Source organism: Alexandromys fortis, unplaced genomic scaffold, assembly GCF_014885135.2.
Source record: "Alexandromys fortis isolate MF-2015 unplaced genomic scaffold, M_Fortis_MF-2015_v1.1 scaffold_143, whole genome shotgun sequence".
In the NCBI taxonomy this organism is placed as follows: domain Eukaryota; kingdom Metazoa; phylum Chordata; class Mammalia; order Rodentia; family Cricetidae; genus Alexandromys; species Alexandromys fortis.
This window is the reverse complement of record NW_026068044.1, coordinates 435,804-451,008: the sequence shown is the minus strand read 5'-3', so window position 1 is coordinate 451,008 and position 15,205 is coordinate 435,804. Positions and strand designations below refer to the sequence as shown.

Genomic DNA, 15,205 nt, shown 5'->3' with positions numbered 1-15,205 from the left:
CCACTTTCCGTGACTGTAAACTAAAAATGGTTTCAGGAGATAGTCTGTAGGGGTCTACCGAATTAGAAAATGCTGTGATTTTTCTCCAACACGCAGGACTACAGTAGAGCAGTCATCTTTAACGAAAAGCTGTTAACCTGATCCCCTAAAGACCCTTTTTCATCGTGTTATTTCCTTATAGAGTGACCTCCTAAGGTCCCTTACATAATTTTTTATTTCTCTGTAAGTTTTCAACACACCTATAAAAAGGCCTAACTTAGCTAACTACTTTATTTTATTTTATAGGGTCCAGGCCCGGGACCTTGTATAGAGCCCTGCCCCACCCTATCTTTCTCATTCCCAGCTCTTGTCCATTATTTTGTTCCATTCGGGGGGCTGGTCTCTCGTGCTTCCTGACATATGGTACGATGCCCACCTTTCTTTTTTCTTTTGCCTTTTTTTTTTTTTTTTGCTTTTGTTACTTCCTCAAAAACACCCAGTTCTTCCTCTTGGAGCCTTTGCTTAGTAAGTTCTCAATTCTTTACAGCTTTTTTTGAATTGTCCTTTTCTCAGATGAACTAAATCTCTGCAAGACGCCAGGTACAGTAAGCATGGATGGAAAGCGGTTCGTTTTAGCCTTTGCTAACCACGAACTCCAGGACCGGTGCCAGGCTTCCTTAGGCAGGAACCGCGGTGCACCAGCGGGCTTCTCCTCCCCCAAAGCGTCTAGAACGGATGCGCGTAGATGGCGCCGCCACACCACTAGGACCCGAAGCCTGCGGCCGCGGCAGGTGCAGGCAGCCGGGTACCAGGTGTCAGGCATCCAGGCGACACAGGGCCTCGGGCAGGGTTCGCCAGCCCGGGACCTGCGGCAGGGCCTCATCCTGAGCCGCCTCCTCTCCGCCAGCCTGGCGGTCCCGCCGCCCGGAGGCTCCAGGCGCGGTGGCGCACAGCAAGAGGGACCGACGCGGGGTGGGGGTGCCGCGCGCGAGCCACTCACCAGATCCGAGGACGCACGCACGAGACGACCCGAACGGCTACTGCGACCGGCGGAGGGCTGCGGAGGGTCCGTGGCGGCGCCGCACTTCCGGCCAGGGGGCGGGGCGGAAGGAGCGGCAGCGAGCTGGGCGCGACCAACCGCGGCCGCGGGGGTGTGCGGCTAGCGCGTCGCGGGACCGGGGGGCCCGGGGGCCCGCGGCGGCGACTAGCCTGGCTGCGCGGCCCGACGAACTGAGCCTGGATGGCCACGGGTATGGATTCCCCAACTCACCTGCACTGCATCCCCCTGCCGCAGTCGCCCCGCGACCCGCCAGCCTCCCCGGCTTCCCGTGCCGGTCCCCAGGTCCTTCCGCATTCCTCGGCCGAGGGCGGAGCGCCAGCGTTGGAATTTGACCCGGGTGGGCCGCGATCCGCCCTGGTTTTGGGGTCCCCTGGCGCCCGTAGCGGCCAGTCCGAGGTTGCTTGGTTTAGCAAAGGGCGGTTGGCCTGGTTGAACTGAACTTTAGATAAACAGTTCTGGAGAAGGAATGTAACACGGAAGAGGGCGGAGGCTGAGCACTGCCCCGTGAGCTCCAGAGCCGCCCTTCGCTGATTTGAAATCGCTCTCCAGCAGCAAGTGTCCTTTACTTTCTCCCTAGCTCCAACTTGCAGACTATCAGGGCTCAGCCAATTTTGAATTACTCTTGAAGAAAGGATAGAATTAAGAGTACGCACTGCGCAGAATTTGTCCTAGAGACGATGCATAGTGTATTCTTGAGGATAGTTTTTTTTTTTTTTTTTAACTTCCCTCATTCTGGGATAATCTAGGTGAGGAGCACTATTTTGAAATAATGAAGGATAGCCAATCTAGTAATAGTCTTGATTAAGCCCCCCCCCCCCAAATTTGTGCCAGGCGCTGGGAGAGACAATTAAAAAGGTCTTCCCTCTGGAGTTACATATTCTAGAAGTCTGATCAGAAATTTTTAGAAGGTAGGGATGCCATTGTATGTCCAGCACCGAGCAGTACTTACAACAACAAAAAGGTAGGGGCCAGCGAGATGGTTCAGCAGGTGAAGGTGCCTGCCACCACGTCTGACTACCTGAGTTAAGAGTCTCAAGACCCACAAGGAGAACCAACTCCTGCAAACCATCCAGATGCCGGCAGCAGGGAATGAACAACTCCCTCCCTCAAGTAAGTACACATATAAGATGTTAAATAAATAAATAAATAAATAAATAAATAAATAAATAAATAAACAAACCGAGGGTGGCTTTAACTCTGCACTTGAAAATCTGGCGCTGGTATTGAATAGGTCAGAGATGGATAATAATTTCCGTTTTTAATGGGTAGGAATCAGGTAATGCTGATACTATGTCTAATCCTGAGTATTCTTTCCACTTCAATGCCGTCTGTCCTTAAGTCATTGTTTAAATAATTGTGTTTCTTATAAAAATCTTAAGAATTTGTCACAGTCTATTAACACTTCCTACATGATGTAAGACCAGTTGACAGGCAGGCTGTGGTGGCACAGGCCTTTAATCTTGGCATTCTGGTAGCAGAGAAGCAGGCAGGGGGATCTTGAGCTCAAGGCAAACTTAACACAGCAAGACCCCTTCTCAAAAAAGCAGGGAGTGAGGCTGAAGGGGTGGATCAGACAAAGGCCAGACTTTACCCCTCTATAAAAGACTTCATCGTTAAGAATAGGCCCTTTGAAAGCCTTGGCTTCCCTTCCGGATTTCTTCTCAGGAACCCGCTAGCGAGCAAAATAAGAAAAACTACAATTTGCATATCTGCTGCATTCAAGAACCTTCCTTTTCAAGCTTCTAATTTTTGTAGCAAACTTCGAAGGAAGCCTTCCTGTTTCCGATGAGGAAGCCGGCATTTAAGAACAGCCCGACCACAAATCTACTTGGGTAATGAGTGGGGTTTATTCAACCACACCCAGCTCTAGATCCATGTTGCTTTTAATCATAAAATGCAATTAGGAACAGCATTGATTTATTCTAGAAGTGGAGAAAGAGGTCAACAAAGGTTAAGTAGCTTGCTTACGCCCGCAAATCCCTGGTGTAGCAGAACTGGGACTTGAAACTGCAGGTCTGCCAGAGCCCTAAACGTCAGCATTGTTCACTATACTGTTTCATTGTGGTTTCTGCATTCTGGACTACCTAATGGCTGACGCATGGCAAAGCTCCCTACATTTCTCTGTGACTGGGTAACCACCCTCCTTCCTCCTAAACCAGCTTTCTGTAACTGTTTCTGTCCCTGTCCACTTGTCCTTCCACCTCTTGTCCTTCCTTCCTCTCCTCAGTCTGCCTTTTATTCTGGCCGTCCTCCCTCGGTCCCAGCTGCATGCATTCACTTCCTGCCCTAAGTCTCAGGTCCCCTGGTCAGACGCACTCTATCTGGGCACTGAGTCTCAAAGGCAACACGACCATGAGCAGACGGTGGGGTGCTGCCCCCTTGGAGTGCTTTCCTGGGGCTTTTGAGATCATTCTCATCATGGAAACTCTAGGGACTGGTTCTGTAGTCAAGTCCGTTGCTAGGAGACATTTTGACAGCTTTTCATTGGCAGCCATTCTTGTGTAAGCAAAACCCAGCTACTAGGCAGAGTCCCACTAGCAAACTGTTTCATTTCACTGAGGGCTGACCACCTACTACTGTTCCTAACGGCTGTTTATGGGGTTGTCCGGATGGAGATGGACGCTGCAAGAGATAATTTTAGTAGTACTTTCTTCCTAGAGTGGAAATAACTTATTCCTGGCTGAAGCTGTATTAACGCAGAGATGGTAGGTTGGGGTTTGTATTGTTTTCAGTAGAAATGGAAATTCGCCAAGACTAGCACTGAGTGGATAAGCTGAAAAAGTTATTTTGCTTAAAAAAAACAAAACAAAACGAAATTCAAGTAGGAAATTAGGGCAGATTTCTGAGATTGTAATCTTGAAGGAAGCAAAGAGCAGTTGTTAAGATCCCCTGTCCCCTGCCCCCATTCCACTTGGCGGCTCTGGCTCTCTAACCTGCTGCTCAAAGGCATTCCAAAATTGTTTATCAAATGAGGTAATAGTTTCCTTCAAGGACGGTCTTGTTGAAGCAAACCCACCAACCCCCCTGCTTCAAACTTTTTTAAACTTGGGAATTTTTGAAACATTAGAAAACTAAACAGAACGAGTGTTTTCCCCGATTAGCTCAGCAACAGTTCTGAATTATCACAAATAACCGAAGTTATTTTTAGGATCGAAACGATGACCTCACTTTCCCAGGCATGCAGCCACAGCTGTTGTGACTGTGGGTAGGTCAGGAGTGTCTAAAGCTCACACACGACAACTCTCTGCAGAAACAAACATTCCTTCAATAGGGGTTGCTATAAGGGAAAAACTGTACACAACAAAAAATACCATGTGTATTTCCGACAGCTGGAAATCTTTTTGTTAAAAGCATTCCGTAGAACCTTTAGCGCTGAATAGAGTTTTTTGATACAACAAATGAAAATTAGTATACTTAGTGGCCTGATCTTATTTTAGGGGCAGGAAGTAATGTACAGAAGTTTAAAGTCGGAGGAGATAAAGCAAGAGCGTCGACCTCTAGTATCTCAAGCTGCTCAAGTGCTCACAATTAGGCAGGAACTGTTTTCAAAATGATAGACCAAGTCGAGGAAACCCAAATAGGGCAGTTAAAATCTGATTTCCCTGAGAGGGGAGAAATAAACAGGTTCAGAGGAAACCAGGGCTGCTTTTAAAAAGACAAGGAACACTGGAAGGAGCTAAGCAAGCTCACAGGAATGCTGTTTACTTCATCTGCCTTGCTTTCAAAGACGCAAGTGAAACTAAAATCAAGTGGGAAATAAACTTAAACGACTAAGTATTTTATCAAGAAAGTTTAATTATCATTCAGAAAAAATTGAGTGGATAACTTTCTCTGAAAAAATATATTGACTCTGTGTGGGCTGCAGGTATTACACAGGAGGGACAAGACTGCCTGTAAGTCCCATTACCTTACTTTCTGGTTGGATAACGACACCAAGTCCCATTTCCAGTCTGATTATAAAAGATACAGGTGGCCCAAAGAGGCTGAGATTATATAAATACAAAACCAGACAGCAAAAAGCAGTAAGCTAGGGCATGCACCGGGTTCTAGGAGAAAAACCTCAGAAATACCCCAGTGGCAACAGGGAACATGTAGCTGGGATTCGGAGTTCTTCAGTCGTCTTTGTCTTTTGCTCCTTGCTTGAGGATGCGCGTGAACTCGATGTAGTTGAAATTGCCCTTCTTGTCAATGGGGGCCTCCCTGTAGAGCTCATCCACTTCCTCATCTGTGAAGCGATCGCCCATGGTGGTCAGCAGCTCCCTCAGGTAATCCTCCTGGATGGTGCCTGGAGGAGAAAGAATGGAGGGTCAGAAGACCCACACCCACTGCACAGTCCATGTATTTTCATGGGCCTGCAGCCCTAACAGAGACAACCAGAGGCTCATGGTGTTACTCTGCTGCCTGCCTGTCCCACATCCTTCCTGTTGGCTTGGTGTTCAGCAAGAGGCCATACAAACTGTACAAGCCAATAGCAGCCACCTGCTACCTGACATTTCCATAAAACCCTCCTGCCAAAAAGAATGGAATTACTCACAAAACAGAAGCAGACCCCTGTGTTAGCCCTCCTTTCTTTCTAGTACTGGCAATTTTAAAGGGCTCAAGTAACTTGTATGCACAATGATTAAGAACCCTTAATATACTATAGGTGGAAAAGAAATGAAACAGGCTTAGTCACAAAGCAAAAAAGAACAGACTGACAACTTCCTGGGTGTGAAATTAATACACTAAGAATACATTTCCCACAAAGTGTGATGGACAAACAAGATGAGATTAACAAAGAAACTCCAATCCTACATCTTTAAAGAAGGTCCCTAAAGTCTTAGACGGGTAGCTTTGTAGAAATCAATCACTCACTCCAGCCAACTCACATGAATTAGCTGTGGTTGGGAGTAAGCACACAACTAAAATATGCCCACCAATGCACGTGCCAGGAGAGAGACACACGTGAAGAACTTGGCGCATGGAAAGAGAGGAAAGGCTTATTGTTTTTGAGGAGCCAGGAAAAAGCCTACAAGTCACACTCACATGCTCACGTGTGCCTCTTTTGTGGCTGATGGTCATATGTGAAAATCAGAAGATGGCCATGCTGCGGGGAGCATGCTTCCACCAGCTGGCCCTGCCAACCACGGGCATTTAAGTCTAGCCTACGCAGTAATGTCGGCAACCAGAGGGCGCCTTCCCTCTCTACACACACTGGCTGAGACACAAAGTGGAAATCTTAGAAAATAGGCCCCATATGCCTTCTCCTCTACTTTTGCCAAAGGACCAGGCATTCCAATAGTTAACACTCTTAGTTTTAATGGTCTGTTTTGGGGGATATAGTCTTCCTGAGCGCTGGGTTTACAGGCTCCAGTCCTGCAGCACCGCACCAAGCACTTCCTTCTTCTCAGTCAGCTCCACGCCAGCAGCATGCTTGGCACTAGCTACCCATCTCATCCCCCATTTCATCCTCATAACAGCCCTGCGAGATAAGGTCAGAGTATTGCCCGTTTCACCAAAAATAAAAAACAGAACCTTACCAAAGTAACCTGCCCAAATACACAGCTATCACACAGCAGAAGAGGAACCTGACACCTGCTTACCTGATACCAGAGTCTAAGGTCTTCTTGGAATATTCTAATAGAGAGGTTAGACAGCACATGGGATGGATAATCTGGAGTTGAGAGATGCCTGACAGGCAAACACAAGACTACTGTGCTGTGGTCTCTAGCATCTACCAGGCTGCTCTGGCCAGCTACTCCTTTAACACAGTCCTGACAGCCAGGACCTTGGGCAATTAACCTTTAAGTAAAAGAGTAAGTACGTTTCCCAAAGAAGTTGCAAATTTAACCAACAAACTTCTGAAAAAGACTAATACTTAAGGAGCCCAGAAAAAGTCTACAAGTCACACTCACACACTCATAGAAAGCTGGAGAAAACCTTCAAAAAGTGCTAACTCGCCACACTTTAAATACGGTGTATCTTGTTACATAACTAAAACAGCCTTGTGATTAAGTCGCCCTGACTTACCTGTGGCTTCCTCATCAAAGCAGGCGAAGGCGTTTCTGATGACATCCTCGGGATCTGTGCCATTCAACTTCTCTCCAAACATGGTGAGGAACATGGTGAAATTGATGGGGCCCGGGGCCTCATTCATCATGGCATCCAGATATTCATCAGTTGGATTTTTTCCTAAACAAAAGGAGCCATACTCATAATTACATTACGAAATAACCAACTCTTAATCACCGTAAACATTCTAGCAGGAAATGAAACCACTATATTGTTTGCTGTTTGGGTTCATGATACAAAACAAGGGGAAAGTTCAGAGATCTACAATAAATGTGTGATATTCCAGTGAGATGGCGGAAGGATTAATACTGCTTTTCATCAAGATCTCTCACTTTCTCTTTATAAGGACTTACTTTTAATTATGTATGGGGAGGGTACATGCACAAGGACTCTGCATCACAAGGGTGCAGGTGCCCAGAGAATCCTCCTGCAGCTGGAGTTACAGGTGGTTGTGAGCTACTGAATGTGGGTGCTGGGAACCCAACTCAAGTCCTCTGAAAGAGCTGTATGCACTCACTTTCTCAGACAGCACCCACATACCTGCATGCACACACAGCCCTTCAGCCCAACCCTGAGATAGGCACAGGCGTCTGCGTGTGCCCCAGTGGGAAACACTGCTCCGAAATCAATCACTTAGATGGACGTTAAGGGAATCCTAGCTAATACATCAACACTGTAAGTGAACATTACCCATTGAAGCCAGCATGTCATGCAGGTCCTCCTTGTCGATGAAGCCGTCCCGGTTCTGGTCGATCATGTTGAAGGCCTCTTTGAACTCTTGGATCTGGGACTGGTCAAACATGGCTAACACATTGGATGTTGCGCGCTGAGGGCGCTTCTTGGTGGTCTTGGTCTTTGCCCTTTTGCTCGACATGGTGGTGGTTAAATCCTAATTAAGAAAGAATTGAAGGGAAATAAAATCAGTATCTAAGATTACTAAGTATGGATAACAACAGAGATTAACGAAGATGAGTGGAATCGTCTTTTTATCAGTCAGTGGCAAGTTTCAGTGGGGTAACCCAAGTGCGTCAAGATTTCTAGCCATTCAGGACCATCACCCAACAACCAAACTAAAAGAGAAAAACCAGTCTTCAGTTTTTAATTCATTCACTCTTAAAATTGAAAGATTTTTTTTATAAAAGGACCATCACTTCTAATTCCACCAACATCAAGTCAAAGTTCACAGCACATCAAGATTATATACACACCCCTGGTACTACCATAGAGCCTAACAACAACAGAAAGATAAAATCCAAGGAGGTGCGTGCATGTGTATGTGAGTGTGTGTGTGTGCACGCGCATGCATGCACACAAGAGAGAGTGAGAAAGAGAGAGAGAGAAAAAAACCTTAGATACCCAGGAAACAGTAGCAGTTCTTATACATTAGCACTACGGGTTTGCTAGGAGGTACTAACTAGTGTTCAGAAGCCTAGCCTCCGGTAGCTCACGCCATCAGAAAGAATGACCAATGGAAGAGGTCTTCCCTTCCAACCTCTACTGACAGGTGCTATTCTTCCAGTCAGAGAACATTCCAGATCGCACCCTCATTTCCCGATTCAGGCTAACATAAAGGCATAGAAACTGAAGTTAATTCACCAGGAGTTAAGTCTTACAGACTGTACTTTATACAGACCTGCTCTGCACTCAACACCCGATACAGCTAAGGCTTCTCTTTCGAAATCAGAGTACAAGCTGTAAGCAATTTCGTTTAAAGAACACCTCAAGATCACAGATTCTATCTTCACTCTCTAATACATTTATCCCTGTAAAACTTAAAAGAACATCTAATACATAAAATGAAAATGTTTTTCCTGTGAACACGCAACTTTAAGAACACAATACAAAATGACTGAAGTGGAAAACCCCCGAGTTATCAGATAATAAAATTCCAGCATACCATTCTTCAGGGTGAGGTGGAGATGACAGCCAGCAGAATCCTGATCAGCAAGCCTAAACCACTGCTGAGTTATATTCCTCCAGGCAGGGCTAAAACAGGGACTACTGACTCCACTCTGACCAAGATAACAGTTTTAAAGCTTACGTTCTGAAAACAACATCTAGCCATGATGCAGCAAGCACCATGCCCTTGCGCTAAAAATAAGTCTGTGGACTCCAAAGAATGAACCGCTACCTAGATTCCAGCACCCAAAGTGACCTCTAGAATGTTTCCTATGAGGTAAAAAAACAAAAATAAAAAACAAAAAAGTTAGTTCTTACATTCTTTCCCTGACCACACCACACCATCAGACCACAAACAGCGACAGAAACATCAGAGCAGCTCTGCTCACACGGCTCCCTATGGAAATCTGGTCAGTCACCAATCCAATCCATCTGCACATAGGCAGGACAGCGGGATCACAGCACAGAAATTATATATTCCCACATTTCCTACTCTTATTTCTCCTTTAGGAGACTGTCTTTTACAACCTACTGAAAGCATTTGTAAAATGCATTCACTCTATGGAGGCATACGTCTCTTTTACTACACAGAGTTGCATTCTTTCCCCTGATCTAAATGGCTAAGGACAGGTATGATGGGATGCGTCTCTGAAATGCCCTCACGAACACGGCGAATGGCACGTTTACTAGCCCACAGCTCTCCAGTGTTAAGCATCGTCCACCTTTGCAAGTCAAAAATACCTTCAAAAATAGCCTGTTTGTATGACAACATTGTTTCCCTTCCCCAGTGACACAGGAATGTCAGTTATGCTAAGAACAGAAAAACTGATGAGAATCAGTCAAATGGCGGACAAAGGTGGATTTTTACTCTTTAAAATCTCACGGGAAACTAAATTTGATGGGTGCACTCTTAAAATTCCTTTATAAAAATGCTTAACGTGTTAAAAGTCTCATATAACCTTTAAGACTATATTTCCTATTATTTAAACCACGCATTTAAAAATTAGTAAATGCACTCTTTCCGTCTCCAGCCGCCACAGGGAAAGGAGATACCGCCATGTCTGCGCATGTGCAATGGATAGTGGTTTGGAACTTCTCCAGTTTCCTGATCAAGGGGAATAAGAGAGCGCACAGCAATCCGCAGGCCAGCAACTCCTGCTACAACAGGCTGACTCACAGAAAGACTATGGGAGTGCAGGCCGTGGCTGGGGGCAGAGGGGTCATGGTGGTCATGAATCCCAGATCTGGTCAGCTAAAACCAGACACTTCTTATGTAAGGACCATCAACAAGAATGCATGGCCACCCTCAGCGAATCAGGCACATGATCCAAAAGAACAAACACTCCCTTAATCTGGGCATGGTGGCCATCCCCAGGGCCAGTGTCATCCTGACAAGCCAGAAGCCTGTGGTGGCGAAGAGGAAAGGGACAGCCCCACCAGAGTTCCTGAGCCCCACACCCCAGAAGCAACAGAGTCCACTGACTTTTTCAACCACCAAAACATTAGTAAATGCATTACAAAACAATCAAAAAGATTCTTTTCTGGTGTTTTATTTAGCATTAACAATAGCTTCCTTCACCCAGAACTTTAGCTCATCCCATGCTTAATTCAAATGATTGTATTAGGACCAGCTAATTATATTAATGCATATCAAATGCTATTAGCATTGAACACTAGTCAAAAGTTAAAAAATGTAAAGCACATACGTGACCCATCTTAAAGAAGTTAAAATATAGTTGGAGAGGCAACTATAAGGAAATGCAATTAGTTCAACTTACAAAATGAGCTACATACACTTCAGAGGTATGACTCTCAAGCTAAAGCAATGCATAAAAATAATGAAAGAATGCAGCCGGAATGGTGGTGAATTCCTTTCATCCCAACATAGGGGAGGCAGATACGGGTGGATCGAGGACAGCCAAGGACACAAAGTAAGACCTTGTCTAAAACAAGGGAGGGGAGGCTAAATAACCCAGTGCTTTATCAGTTGGAAATTATAAACTTTGTTTATAATCAAGAGTCAGATGTTCCATCCTAATTCAAGCAGTTAATTCTTTCCAAATCCGATAACTTAATGTTGAGCAAGTTACTCCCTGGGCCTCAACTTTTTCAAGGAGATGAGACTGATTCAATTATCTCCAGAAACTTGGAGCTTCACAGCCGTGGGATGGTCAATAATGCATCTATACAAAACAATAGAAACTGTTTATTTCTAAATAAAGAAAGGTGCTATGATCTCAAAGAGATAATGTTTGACAGAATTGGTAGAATTCTCTTTGCTGTGGTTCTAAGACACTCTTCTACTGTCTCCAAAAGTGAAGATGTAAAACATAATTCTCATGCGAAATTGCAAATATTTTACAATTACTGCGACTATTTTTTATTTAGGGTGCCTGAGAGGAACATGCGAGATCCTCCTCACTTTGGAAGCCTTGGGAAAGATCTTTGAGGTGAAACTTGAAAAGCAGGGAAATTTGCAGACCGGCCTTCTAACGAACACATGAGGGTTTCAAAGCATCAAAAGAGAAGGAAGGCAGTCGAAGGTGGTCGGGACACTCTGGCTTACAGATGGAAAGGCGTATAATGTTTTAAGCTAAGTTAACAGTGCTTCAGCAGTGACTAATATGGGGAGGGTTGTTTTTTGCAGTTCTGGGGACTGATCCTCGGGCCTCACACATGCTAGGTAAGCACTCTACTGCTGAGCTACATTCCCAACCCGAGCGATTTTGTGTGTTAGTTTGCTAAGATGGGAGTCCATGCTTAAGGAAGACATTGGACTACGAAGACAAAAGACAGATCCTCAGAGAGGCTTTCTATACATAACTGATTTTTCAGGATTTTTAGAAATGTAGAATTTATAACTAAAGCTGGGTGTGGTGGTTCACAACTAGGTATAAAATCCTAGCACTTGAAGCAGGACCATCTCAAGTTCTAGGCTAGCCTGGGCCATGGTGACATTTTTCCGTAACAACAACAGAGCTGCCTGTGAAAGCTCTGAAGTGGGACCAATCAGTACTAAATTATACATGAGATTGCCTAAGTTAAAATAGCAGGATCTCACAGCTCCTAAAACTGGTAACACACGTAAAAGAAAAAAATAATCCTTTAACGAATATCTAAAACAAGTATACTTAGGAAAAGTTATATTAAAATACCTTTTAATGAAAAACCCTTAAAACTGGGTGATATATCCCTTGGGAAACTCCCATGCCAGAACCTCTTAGTGTGCTATAAGACCTAGGTATTTGGCCTGCTTCAAACTCCAGATCAAATCTGTCATTTCATCAGTGCCATTTGTTTCCAAGATAAAATTTTTGGGTGTGTGGGAAAATTCAGTTTCTGAAAGTATATTTTCAAGTTGGGTGTTTCAGTACCAAGGAAAGCCGAGTTTTCATTTCTCAGGCACACTTCCAGCTGAGAATCGATTCAAATCTCCCAGACTGCCACACCCAAGAAGTCCGAGCACTTTTTAAAAAGTCAATTAGTTGTCGGGATCGACTTGTCAGCTACGTCTCACTTTTGAAGATAAACTGCTTTTCTATTAATCCTTATCAAGAGCCATTCGGAAAAAGAAAATACCAGCAATTTCAGTAAACTCGCTTTTTTTCACCTTTTGATACAAACTTTTGCATATAAGAAGTTAAAATCTTAAATGATCGATCTCTAAAGTTCTAATATTTTACGTATCTACTGAACGACTCTAACTAAAAACACTCCTCTGTAAAGTCGACTTAGTCCCCTCGAGAGACAAACGTAACCCCAATCTCTCCTCCCTGTTCAAACATCAAAGAAAAAGTTATAATTAGAGGAGCGTCCCCTGAGCTGCTAAATTTGAATGGGTTCTTCCTACTAAACACGTAGCCGTACAGCTGCAACAACAGCTGCAGAGGGCGGCTCTGCTACGGTTTTTTTTTTTTTTTAATCTGCAAACTCTCTGGCAAGTTTACGTTAGCAACCAAACATAGTTTCGGAGTCAGCTCTGTGGGGCTCCGGTTTCGCGGGCCGGCAGTCGCCCAGGCGTGCGGCGCCAGCGAGCTGAGCATCATCTCCTAAGCTCCAAGTTTGGCAAACAGAGCAAGCCTGCGTCCCGGCCGCCCCAGCCCGCGGCTTCCCAGCCCACAGCCGCCCGCGATCACGCAGGCACACCTGTCCAGGTGTGCTCCCCGCTTCCCCCCTCGCTTCCCGCCGCCCCGCGGGGACGCCTTCTCGGGACGGGCCACGCACGCCCCGAGGCCAGCCCCACTCACCCTGCCCAGCCGCGAGAATCGGGGGTGTCTCGGCGATGCTCTGCCTGCCGCTCTCACCGACTTTAACAACTAACTATCCAGCTGCCCCAGAACGGCCACTTCCGGCCTCCTCCAGCAAACCGGAAGGAAGCCTAGCCACCATTCCCACCGCCTCCGTGGGCCGGCACCGACGGGAGGGGACCCCAGGGAAGATGCCCGAGCGGCTGGCGGGCGCGCACGGCGCCCATGGGCAGCACAGAGCGCGGAACTTAGAACTGAGAGGGTTGTGTAGAGAGGATCTCTCGTTCCAATTAGTGACTCTTCGTCTTTCTCGCGTCTCTTCTGGAATTGCGATCGTCTCCCCCCCCTTCCTCCCGCAGATGGTTGCGTCCGTCCCGCCGCTTTCCGTCGCCCGCCGGCATTCCAGAGCATGGCGAGGGGCGGGGCCCCGGCTCCAGTCCTTGTAGGGGAATCGCGGAGGGACGCGGGGCCGCACGTGACTGGACCGGCTCCGCCCCCGAGCCCGCCGGCGTGGTCCCGGCTGGAATGCGCCTGTGCAGGAAGTGCGCGTGAATCAGCGTCTCTGTCAGCACCTCGGGGTCCGCTCGGCGCCGAGAGGGCGTGTGCGAGCCTTTTGGAAAGTTGCGAAGTGGCCTTTTATGGAGTACTTCACACTCCACGTGGGAGGGAACACTGAGCTTTCAGGGCCCCGTTGTCTCTTTGGTCCAGATTCCTTCCTCGCCCAAAAAAAGTTCCCTGGAACTTCCTGCAAGAGTCCCCTTTAGCCCTGATGGTGACTCCTGCTCCACCAATCGCTCGAGGGTGACTTGGTGAAATAGGACTAAGTGCAGGACCCATTTACCCCTCAGGTCTCCTTTACGTGAGTCGGCTGCCAGCGATGGTTCTGGTGAAAGGGAAAACCTCCTGGACCGCTTCGCCCCTGTCAGGAATCCTGCAGAGGCTGTACCAGCTCGGACCCAGAAGCAGATTGCGACCCCCCGGCGAGACCAGAGCAGTTGTAGAGTTCCTTCTTCATCTCCAGAGCTCTGTCGCTTGACCCGGGAAAACGAAGGCGCTGTTCTAAATGATACGTGTTAAATAGTCCTAAGACCAGCTCTTTTCTTCATGGAACATACGTGATATGGTTTAAAGTTGACTCAGGTAAAGCCACTGAAGAAAATAAAAGTCCTAATCCTGTAGGTGACAGAAACAAAATTTCCCTCCCTTCTTTGATAATATGAATCATTTGGAGTGCTAACTAAAAATTCAAATAATTGGGTAATTCATCCCCAGCTCCCTGAATCAAGACGGGCAAGAGCAGGTTCTGGGGAGTCAAGGACTTAAGGGGTCTAGCATGACTCTTTGGGAAAGTGGGCACACAGCTGGGGTGGCAAGCCATGACAGTACAAAGTCGAGGGCCGAGGCGTCAAACCATGGTAGGTTCTTGTGAGGCAGCAGCTCCGCTACCCTCCATCCTGTACTGGCCTGTCACACTGGGAAGCTCGGGCTTTCAGGCCTGGCTATCACGCGGCGGAAAATCAAAACCCCTGTAGATGATAACAAGGAAGTGGGCAGTTCAGTTTCCCCTTCACCTGGAAAACAGTGCGTTGTTGGCTTCTGTAGAAATTCCCGCCGAGTCCCCGTCAAATCAGCCAATACGTACTAAACTGGTAAACTCTGCCCCGGGCTGCGGTTTGTCCATTTTAAAAGGAACAGTTGCCATCTCTGGGATTGGGTTATGGGATGGAACAGAAATGGGGGAGAATTACGAGGAACAAACATGCAAAAGGTTACAGAAGGACAAATACATCTACCTGAGGAGTGCTGGAAGACGTCCCCAGAGGGCAGTTGGACTGATTCCAGGGGTTAGTGGAGGAAAGGAGAGAGGCATGTTCAGTTGTCTGAAGGGGCAAAGAACCTGGCTGTTCGGAAGTTGGTTTCTGCTGACCCTTTATTCATTTCCAGAGAACTTTGGATATACAAAGTCAAT

The 15,205-nt window shown here is 46.6% G+C and overlaps 2 protein-coding genes and 1 pseudogene across 3 annotated transcripts in view; 2 read left to right on the top strand and 1 right to left on the bottom strand.

The window, feature by feature from the left end:
- LOC126516047 (myosin regulatory light chain 12B) overlaps window positions 1–13,387 on the bottom strand; it is a 29,629-nt gene extending 16,242 nt beyond the window's left edge. Inside the window, exons 1-4 of one of the 2 annotated variants that reach the window (XM_050166189.1) lie at window positions 13,237–13,387; window positions 7,781–7,979; window positions 7,049–7,210; window positions 5,257–5,324 (exon numbers count right to left, since the gene is read on the bottom strand). In XM_050166189.1, the coding sequence (XP_050022146.1) occupies window positions 5,257–5,324; window positions 7,049–7,210; window positions 7,781–7,964 (414 nt within the window). In that variant the 5' untranslated portion in view covers window positions 7,965–7,979; window positions 13,237–13,387. Of the gene's footprint in view, window positions 1–979; window positions 1,127–5,256; window positions 5,325–7,048; window positions 7,211–7,780; window positions 7,980–13,236 lie in introns of those variants that run through there. The other variant, XM_050166188.1, reaches the window with a different exon arrangement.
- On the top strand, window positions 1,293–13,228 carry LOC126516046 (60S ribosomal protein L28-like; annotated as a pseudogene).
- A 159-nt stretch (window positions 13,388–13,546) lies between the features above and the next one.
- Myom1 (myomesin 1) overlaps window positions 13,547–15,205 on the top strand; it is a 135,256-nt gene continuing 133,597 nt past the window's right edge. The window contains exon 1 of the mRNA XM_050166185.1: window positions 13,547–14,376. The gene's annotated coding sequence lies outside the window, so the exon portion shown is untranslated. The remainder of the gene's footprint in view (window positions 14,377–15,205) is intronic.